The 10936-nt window shown below is 38.7% G+C and overlaps 1 protein-coding gene across 1 annotated transcript; it reads right to left on the bottom strand.

Moving 5' to 3' along the window:
* Positions 1-263: 263 nt before the first annotated feature.
* Positions 264-7277, bottom strand: LOC133976667 (neuronal acetylcholine receptor subunit alpha-2-like). The gene is made up of 8 exons (XM_062414926.1): positions 7205-7277; positions 4850-5001; positions 4529-4573; positions 4302-4411; positions 2626-2845; positions 1228-1730; positions 481-916; positions 264-389 (listed from the first exon to the last, which is right to left on the bottom strand). The coding sequence occupies exons 1-8, from the start codon at positions 7275-7277 to the stop codon at positions 264-266; spliced, it is 1665 nt and encodes a 554-aa protein (XP_062270910.1).
* Between the last annotated feature and the right edge of the window lie 3659 nt (positions 7278-10936).

The raw sequence follows: 10936 nt of genomic DNA on the forward strand, positions 1-10936 counted from the left end.
GCTTCTAGTCTGCTTATTTAAGCACAGATTTGCATTCAAAGTGCAACACAAAGTGCATATTCAAAATGGTAGAATGGTATTTTATTCTCATTGCCTTTTCGGTCATTCTTAACATGAAAATATGATTCTTCTAGCAGATTTGTGAAATAAAAAAAAAAGATTGCAGGTTAAATGTGTCTCTCTCTAAATATGTTGGCTAAGAACAAACAATGTATTCCTTAATTTAATTGTTTTATTAATTCTTTCTGACATTAAACGTGGCTCTAAATCATCCCAGAGAGCCATGGAGGCAGGAAGAGTCCGACTGTCCCCAGCAGACACACAATAATAAACATCCACAGGAAGATCCGGTCCACAACCATGGCGACATACTTCCAGTCTTCCTTCACCTGTAGAGACATAACAGACAAACAGATCTCAGAAGCAGTCCAAACTTAACTAGACAAGAGTTTTCAAGATGTTTTCGAGGGGAGAACTCACTGAAAAGTCTGCGTCCTCTGCTCTCAGATGCTCTGCGATGTAGGTAACCCCCTCCAGGGCCGATATCACTGCAGGAGACAGGGCAGAGGTTAACTGGCTCTGGATTGAACCACGTTCCAAAGAAGGGATGTTCCAGTCCAAGCTGAGTGAAGAGTGTCTCTGCGGAAGGAGGGTACAACCGATCACTTGAGGTGATGACACCCTCGACCGTCCTGCTATCTTCATCCCAAACCTTGTGAAACCATCTGTATTAGGGTAATGGTGGTGGTCGCAGTAGTGAATTTCACCTCCCGCATCCAGGGAGTCAAGCTGGGGACTACTGTGGCAACGGTTGTCATCCCGGTAACTATGGAGATCGACATCGGACTCCTGAGTGATCCAGATGGAGGTGCTGTGGGAAGGGCCTGGAGTATGAACTGGTAGGAGTTTATCAGTCCTGCCAAAACAAAGTGAGTGAGCAGAATTTAAAAATAGAGGTGGGTAATATATTTTATAACAGCCCCAATATAATACCCGAGTTTCTACACTATTGGTGTGTGTTCTTAAAAAATCTTTTAATCTAACAAAAGCAGCCAAAGTTCTTAAAACTTATATTTTAAGTGGTTAAACACAAGCAGCCAAACAAAAACTTTAGCTAAAATAAGCAACATTTTGATCAAGTCTTCAATACTGTGGTATGGATACCCAGCCCCAACCATGCAACGACTAAAAGTAGTGTCCAAAAGGAGGCCTTCCTTTTTTTCCCACCTTACAGGCCCGAAGCCATGATGCGGACGCTTCATGCACAGCCAACGTGGCACCGCCGATAGGAAGAGCCTCCGAACCCATCGAGGCATGGTGTGAGTGGCCGACGACCGGTGATGCACGTTCAGCACGAACACGGTGATGACGATGGACAGGGTGACGAAAATCATGGTGAAGAGCAGGTACTCCCCGATCAGCGGTATGACCAACGACGTGGATGGAATGATCTCGGTGATGAGCAGCAGGAAGACGGTCAGCGACAGAAGCACGGAGATGCACAATGTGATTTTCTCGCCACAGTCAGACGGCAGGTAGAAGACCAGGACGGTCAGGCAGGAGATGAGGAGGCAGGGGATGATGAGGTTGATGGTGTAGAACAACGGGAGGCGGCGGATGATGAAGTAGTAGGTGATGTCAGGGTAGATCTCGTGGCAGCAGTCGTATTTCTTGGTGTTGTAGGTGCCAACCGCGTTGACAATCGCCCACTCTCCGCTCTCCCAGTAATCCTAAAAGTGGAGATCGTACAACTGTCAAACTGAGACAAAGGGGACAAAACAGGACCAATGCTTTGACTGGACCTTATTTCAGTTTCATGAGATGGTCACTGTGTCAGACTACTCAATCGTAGAGTGATCATACAAGTTGGACCCAATCAATCATAGCATACCATCTTTCACAACTTGTGTGGCCAATCCATTGAAAAGAAATCAAATAATTGAACATTTTAACCTGTTGGTAGCACTAAATGAAAAAGTCAGAGAATCACCAACTCTTATGGGATTCATCCTCTGGAGACACTTAATATCTGCACATAATTTCATGGTAATCCATCTGCTAGTTGTCAAGATGTTTCATTCTGGACGAAAGTTTTAAGAGGACTGACCGACCAACATTACCATGAAGATACCTGGCTAGGAATTTGGCTAAAAAGGATAAAACAACTCTGATGATCAGATAAAAAGGAAGAAACTGTAAATACATTTTCAAGTAAAGGTACCTAAAAGTTTTCTGTTGAAAAAGGAGAAAAAATATCAAAGTTTCTGACATTATGAGAGTAAATATTTAACAAACCTCAGCCTTTTAGACTTGATTTATCTCCGCAGGATTAGTTAGTTTCTCTCTTTTGCTGATCTTGAAAAACTAATTTATGCATTTTGTTTTCCTCCTGAACTGAATGCTGTAATGCAACAACAAGCTGAGAAATACTCAGTAAACAGCCGGAGAGTTTATTGGCAACCTTCTGCAACACCCAAACATTTGAGAGGAGCACATGTGAACTGTAGATAAGGGGAGGTAAAGAGGCAGAGAAGGCATTAGGAGGCAAATTGTTGGAGAGGCCTGAACTGAGAGAAAAGGAACAAACAGAGGAGGAACAAGAACAGAAAAGGGTGATGTTCCCACCTTCAGGTCCACAGTGGTCTCAAAGGGCTCCAGGTCGATCTTAGCACGGTCGTACGTCCAAGAGCCGAACTTCATCTTGCAGCTCTGTTGGTCGAAGGGGAAGAAGGTGACATCAATGGAGCAGGAGGACTTGTAGATGGCCGGGGGCACCCAACGGACCCGACCGGTGTGAAACAGCTGGGCCTTGGTCATGTGGGTGACAGCAAACTCTCCATCGGCACTGGGAAGTGAAGGAGACGAGGGAAAATGAGAAGCAAAATAAGTGAAATAACGAAGGAAGGAGGGAAAACCCAGGATGAAAGCAAAGTCAGGGGGGAAACAGGATTGAGAATTGATGAGAAAGAAAGAAAAGGCACTGAGATTGAGTTCTTTTTTGGATAAAAAGGGATCGTTTTTTCCTCTGAACTCAGCAGATGAAATGACTCCCAGGTTTCCGTCTCATTTTGTTTCAAAGTCTAAAGTTAAACCAAATAAACCTCAAGCTATCCCAGTTTACACAGGCAACTTTTAATAATTGATAACTGAATTTTAACGACAATGACGCCGGTATCATGATGCAAGCTCATTTAACCTACACACTGGGGGAGGAGAAAGTTTCGTCTACATCCAGACAAATTTCTGAATTAATGCTTCATCGAGCCCCTGAGGGAGGAAACCAGACTTTGACTAAAACTGTGTGATGCAACATCGCTGTACAGCCGCAACAGAATCGGGGTCATTTATTCAACAAGATCATTTGCATGTATCACCAATTGGTATGCAGGAATATGCAGAAATCTGTGATATCATCAAGCCGTTTGGCTCTGTATACGGGCGAGCTCCTTATCCTCTTATCCCCCTTCATCCTCTTTTAAATCCCACTTAAAATCAGATTTTAAGAGGCTCTTTTACAAGCCTTGTAGTTTAAATTCATCAAGTCAAGTTAATTTATAATATAACACTGAAGCACAACGGAAGTTGTCTCATTTTACTCTTATGTTTCTCCTTTTGCTTCTATATTTCTTTGCCAGTATTGTAAAACTTTGAAACTCTTCTAAAATTGTTCTTACCTTTTGTTTTTTTTACTTACTACTTCTTGTAAAGCACTTTGTGACCTTCCCACCTCTTCAGCAGATGAGGACATTGTTATGGATCAAACTGGTAATTGAGCACTACAGATAATTTCCAGCTCCACCAACAGAAATTCAAAGTCATGTCTGAGTACAGTTTGTTTGTGTCCTTGGGTGTCTGCTCCTAGATGTGTGCGTGCACATTGAAAATATATTTTTTTACACCTGGAAAAATGGCAAAAATCTGTATTTTCTGATAGTTGTGCCTGTATATTTTTGCAATTCTAACACAAACTTTAAAGGATGAAGAAAAATACTTTAAATTGCTTTTATGTACTCAAAATCACATGAAAAAATTAATTAATTCCAATTACATGAAAGTCTGAAATTCTGTCGCTGTGGCAATTTTATTATAATTTTACTACCAAAACTGACTGATGCTAATACTGAGAAGCTACGTAGTGTTTTGTTACATTTCTGCCAATAAATCCCCCAGAATCTTACACACTGGTCCTTTAAACTTCAGTGAAAAAAATTAATCTTTAGTGTAATAGCAGCAGTAAAAAGGAGTTATGCAACTGAAGCATACTGCAGTTTTTTAGTATTGATGTGTGAGTGTGTTTTTACTTGTTATACAGCACGATGTCTGGCACCCAGATTAGCTCAGAAGGAACTCTGATGGACGTCAAGTTGTCAAAATCAGAAGGACTCCACTGCAGTTTATAATCTGTCCATTCCTGTAAACACACACCACGATGCAGGCTTAAACCACTTCACATACTAGATCAGTATTGGGTACAAAATACTGACAATAAAGTGAATTTATTTGAAAACTCTTGACAGTCAGTCTCTACCTGTTTCAGCCACACGTTGGTCGTCATCATCTGATTTTTCTCGTCCTGTTTTGGAGCCAAAAATTGAGTTAATGAGCAGAACAGTTTTTAGTAAGTGTAAAGAAAAAGAAATGTGTGAAAATGTGTCAGAAATTCTTCACACAAGGGAAAAAACATGTTTGAAGACATGTGCTCAGTATTTGTGTGTGTGTGTGTGTGTGTGTGTGTGTGTGTGTGTGTGTGTGTGTGTGTGTGTGTGTGTGTGTGTGTGTGTGTGTGTGTGTGTGTGTGTGTGTGTGTGTGTGTGTGTGTGTGTGTGTGTGTGTGTGTGTGTTTTCCCACCACGTCTATCAGCTGTGCGATGGACAGGCCAAACTTGACGATGACCACGTCGGTGACATTGCGAGCTGGACGAGACCACTTGCTGTAGCCCCCGAACAAACTCCTGAAGAGCTCGTCCTCAGTGTGGACACGAGCCCAGTCTTCAGCCAGCACTGACACACACACACACACACACACAAACACACACACACACACACACATACACACACACACACACAGACACAGAGAGATGGAGAGAGGATTGATCATTGCTCATCAGCAGAGGCTGTGATCTCATCTTAAATGGTTGGAGCTGCATGTGGTAAAATATCTTCCTTTTTCTCTTGACTGTTCACTTTAAGAGAAGCAACCTCTCCCTCCGTCTTTCCTTTTTCTCTCTTTCTCACACAGCTTTGAACTCTGGCAAGCAAACTGGCATCACCGGCAAGCAATTTGGGATTAGCCAGTGCAAGAAACAGTGAGCCAAGAGCACAAACTGTGCAAAATGTGCGTAATGCCAGTTTTTGTGATTATATTGTCTATTTATAACCGACAAAGTGATGTTGCAGGTAAGGGTTTGCCAGTGAGGGAGAAACGGATGATGTGATGTGGGATTACACTGCAGTCTGTGTCCCAAAGATTCAGATGTGAGACGTTAAAATGTCTGCAGAGACACTTGTGGTTTTGTGATATCTATCCTGTTACAATAGGCCAAAATGTATTATTGTAGTTTAACTCATCAGTTGTTAAAAAGTACTGATGCTTTTCAGTTTCTGTTCAACATGTCATGTTTAACAAACTCCCCGTGATTAAAATGCACTTCATCATGTGGCATTCTCATTAAGTTTGCTTGTTTTTTAATGCATCTGATTTTTGTTGGCGTCAGCAGAACAGCAGCATCACCGCAGCTCATGCATATCTGATTTAATCTGTGCAGGTGTAAAAATCCAACTTTCAAGCATTTAAATTGTGTGTATTATTCAGTTTGTAACGTGGATACTTGTTCATATTTCTACCCACAAGCATTTTACACCCTTTTAAAATGAAGCAGAGAGTTAAAAGTGACGCCTGAACTGAAATTGGTTTTGGATTCATTTTTGCAGCTATTTTTTCCAGTATAGTAATATCCAAGATGCATTAACTCTACCCATTCTCACAATTCAGTTTGTATTTTTAGGGAATTTGATAAAAATGTAATAAACATTTTATGATGTGGTTCTTTTGGATCTAAATCCCTCGAAAATTTGGAACAGCAAACCAGATTATGTGAGATGCTTGGATTGAAAATGCTTAATTTAAAAGTGGAAAAAGAAGAAATTGATGAATGTACTTAATATTTTAATTACAACACACTACCTGTAATGAGTAATACCTGCTCCACAATAATTCACTGTATTTATTGTGTTTAATCTGTATTTAATCTGGCAGTCTTGATGAGATTGATATCTCTTTTTCATTTCCTGACCTCATAATCACACACACACACACACACACACACACACACACACACACACACACACACACACACACGCACACACACACACACACACACACACATACACACTCCAGCAGCAACCAGAAAAAAAGCACAACTGAGGTCAGACTGTCACAATCAGCAAAGGATTCATAAAAAGAGTTACAAGAGCCACAACAATGATCAATAACAATCTCCTGAATCTAAATGAAACCAGTTGTATAAGATTAAGTATAAATGGGTCGTATTTCTGTCATCTGTCAGATTGAATGTGTCACAACCTTCACAGCCGTCTTTGCTGTTATCCTGATTTGGGGCAGTTAGGACAACGATCCTGTGTCATGCTTCAGTTTATGCATAAGATCCTCTTTGTGTTATTTAGTTTTATATGTTTTGTATGTTTAGGTGTTTTTTTTCTTCTACATCAAACCAAATCATGTTAATTAAAGGAGGGAAAAACCTGTAATATTGTAAATTAAAGATGTATATTACACAATTTTGACTATAGGATTACGATAGGAGACTATACAGAGCTCCTGTGTGATACTAAAGGAGGTAAAGTCAAGTCCCAAATATTATAAAATCACTACAAAATCACTATTAAGTAGCAGTTTGATGTTAAAAGAGCATGAGAATAGGCATGATACAGCTTAATTCCCACAGGAGATAGAACAATGCCTCCAGGTAGTACTACACATGCATTTAAGTGATACTACAAAAGATGAAAAATACCATTAAAAGTCATTATAAACTCACTGTAGCAACATTAAGGGATAAAAATACCTCAGAATATCTACTGAGTGGCTCTGTTAAGTTTATAATAAGCCTGTTTTGTTTGGAGAAATCACATCAATTCATTTCAGTAGAGAAGCTGTGATATTCTGTCCCCCCCCTTCACTCACCGCAGCTGATGAGGATCCAGCAGGAAAGCGCGGCGGTCGCTGAAGTCGGTGTCAGATCTATTTTAGGCTCCATTTGGAAAAAAAGAACAAAAGCAGATACTGCAGTTTGTTTTTGTATGAAGCTCAAAAGGTGTCTGGAAACTGTTCAGTGTTTTTGTTCTCCAGTGTGTCCCGACTGCTCTCACACAGCTGGATGGATCACAGCCACAACCTCCCAACACTACATGTCATCAGGATGCGATCACATCACTGAGGTGTAATACTCCTCTTGAGGCTCAGCTCAGTGTTTTTTCTGGTGGCATCTTTGGGGGGGGGGGGACATTTTTCTGAACATTTTTGGTTAAGTATTTAAAAGTTTCTGGAGGATTTAAGCTCAACTTGACCCATAAACATCCTTCTGGATTAAAACAGTGCTTCTACATCCATTGAAAATGTGATAAAAATCAGTTCATGCAGCTAGTTATTGTAGTTAGACACATTTTCAGACCCTTTACTGGAGTAAAAATAGCAATAAAACTAAAATGTACTGGGTGAAGTCAGGTAATGTAGGACATCAGGTAAAATGGGATAAATCTGGGGCTCTTTAAATATTAGTAACCAATTATCAAACATGTTATTGTATTAGTGCTGCAAATGTCCTTTACATGAAACAAGCATTTTGATTGGTCTGATATAATTAAGATGGACAGAGCAAATTCTTTTCTTTTAATCATTGGACGTCAAAGTAGCCATGTTGGTTTTCTGTTTTTTTGGGAATAAAAAACTGAGGACAGAACAACAAAAATGGACGTAGGATGCTACATTTTATTAACAGTTTGACTTTTAAACAAAATATTTTCATAATACACTCATTTTTATGGGAGTTTTGAGGGACAGTCCCATTTTACCTGAATGTGTTAAGTGAAATCAAGCTAAAATGGGACATTTTTCTGAAGGGAAATCAGCATGTATCTAGGCAACCAGGTGCCATCAAATCCTGAGTTATTATGCAGACCTTTACTAAACTGATAAATGGATTCAAACATTTAAAAAAGACAAATGATTGTTTTTCAATTAAGCTGAATTGTTTGGTGTCTTTTTTTAACCATCAGCGACTGTCCCATTTTACCTCAACAACTGTCCCATTTTACTTTGAACATGTCATCGAATTGAGGTAGCATTTACTAATGCGTTTAAAGGTCCAAAGTGTCTTACTTGGCAACATTTAGAAATTAAAGCAGAGATCCATAACAAGTTGTTAATGTAACATTTAAGGTAGTTTTAATAATAATTATAATAAGGTGGTTTTCTTGATAATTTAACAAACTGTCAATATTAAAAAATAGTCCCTGTAGACAAATTACTCCTTTCAGTGTGATACTATTACATATTATATTACTAATATTATTTACTGATGCATTATTGTTTTAGCAGCATTAAAATTACCTGTGGTTACGAGTGAGGTCGTGGTTTTGTTTTCTTTACTGATTTAACAGTTGTTTGCAGATATCAGGCTGCAGCTGTCCGTGGTGCTGAAATCATTTTATCCTTTTTTTTAACATCCAGGTTCCCACTTTTATTTCCCCTTTAGGTTATTAAAATCACTTTATTTCACACAGTGCGACAGTTTCATATGTATTATGTATCAGCTTGTCTTTATGATGTTTACACTGAATTAAATATTCAAGCACAAGACTTTGAGTTTTTTTATGGCTGCATCAGTCCATCAGATTGAAGTATAGTTGTCTCATACATCCTTTTATTTCCACAAAATTCAGCCAGACATATTTGACATGTTTGAAAACTAACATTGATGATGAAATGATTAAAGAAGTAAGGAAGAGTAACAATCATTCAAATTGTTAGATTTTTTTCCCTGACATTTCTTTTATGTATTTTCTTTTTTCTTGTGAAATAATGGACACATTCACCTTTTGACACCTCCAAAACCTTAAAATATTGATTAAAATATGTGAAGGAAGAAATAACTCTGAACTTTACAAAAACTCTATTTTGATCAGCGATGAGGGGTCAACAATGGTGCCACTTTTTAAGAACCACAAGCCAAAAGGGCCACGCAAACTGCAGCTATCATAGAAATAGTGTGTATAGTATCAGAAACAGTGATAAAATATGGGACATTTTATTTCCTTGGGTTAAATCTTTAAAATCAGCTATTTCAGCCCTTAAAATGAATGATAATCAATCAATAAATAAAAATTGTAGCCTAATAATAATAATACAAAACAAACAGTGTTAATGTTCCCTCCATCTGCCCAAATAGGAGAGTTCAGTTTTTACCAAGATAACAGTAAGATTGTAACTGACTGCAGAGACCAAACACACACTCACACACACACACACACACACACACACACACACACACACACACACACACACACACACACTCCACCAAGGTCGATAGTCTCTCACCTTCAATCGAGCAGGGTGCGACACATTCCCTGAACCCCCCAATCTCTCTTCCTCTGGTCTGTATGAAGTCATATCCAGGGTGCAAATACATCATTAAAGTTAGACATGCAAAGCGCTTGAATCAGCAGATTAAAAGTGCTGATTTTAATGCCGACTGTTTCAGCCTCTCTACACGCTTCATTCACTGAGTTGAAGTGACACCAGCCAGGGAGAAAAGTGAGGTGGAAGAGCTGGAGGGACATAAATCTCAGGTTTGACACACAAAGAGTGTCTCCGCAGCAGCAGGACGAAGGATGAATGTGCATTAATGTGGTGGAAACAGGGCTGTCCTGAGCCAAGTCTCTTGCTAAACTTCATAAAAGTTGTTTGTTGTTGATGTTTCATTAGAAATAAGAGCGAGCAAAACTTGGACTGACTTCAGGACATTTCAGAGGACAAAAGTTATAGATATACAGTTTCCTTTTAAAAATAAAATGGACAATTAATAAATAAAAGTGGAAATTAGATGTAATAGTTTCATTTAAAAATAAAATGTGTGTTCTTCAAGTTTTATTTAGTGCCAATTGTTCACTTAACATTGGATGTTCAGCACGCTTTATAGTCTCTTCATTGTTCGAATACTGTATAACCTGATACAGTTGTTTCCCACAGTGTCACAGATATGTTTTTAATGTGCCTATATACACAACTTGTAATGAAATAGTGCAAGTCACTGATTAAATTACAGTAAAAGTTGCATAATAGTATTTTCCTATTCGCTTTGTACTCCGTCTTTAGAGCCTTCTCGTCTTCCGTAGATTCTGTCACAACAACAGCAGCAGCTGAGCGGCGCCGAAGATCTGAAAAAATTCGAGAGGTCTCACTCTGCTTTACCGCATCAAGGCGATCAATGGTTTTAAAAGAAGGAAGATCACTAAATAATGAGAGATTTGAAGGCGAATTTTGCCTCTAAAAAACATTTAAATTAGATAGATAGATAGATAGATAGATAGATAGATAGATAGATAGATAGATAGATAGATAGATAGATAGATAGATAGATAGATAGATAGATAGATAGATAGATAGATAGATAGATAGATAGATAGATCTTAGAAAATCTTATTGGTCATTTTAAAGCAAAAATGTAAGAGATTTCAATTTCTTATTTAGTTTATATGTATTTTCCAATTAATACATTCAAGAATATAATTGATAAATGAAACTATTTCTTTAGAGCAACTTACACTGATACAAATTTGGCAAAAATGACTACACTACCAGACTACTTCAGGTGCCCAAACTTTGTCTTTTGCCTCTCACCGGTGTATGCTTTCACTT

This window comes from Scomber scombrus, chromosome 24 (assembly GCF_963691925.1).
Source record: "Scomber scombrus chromosome 24, fScoSco1.1, whole genome shotgun sequence".
NCBI lineage: Eukaryota > Metazoa > Chordata > Actinopteri > Scombriformes > Scombridae > Scomber > Scomber scombrus.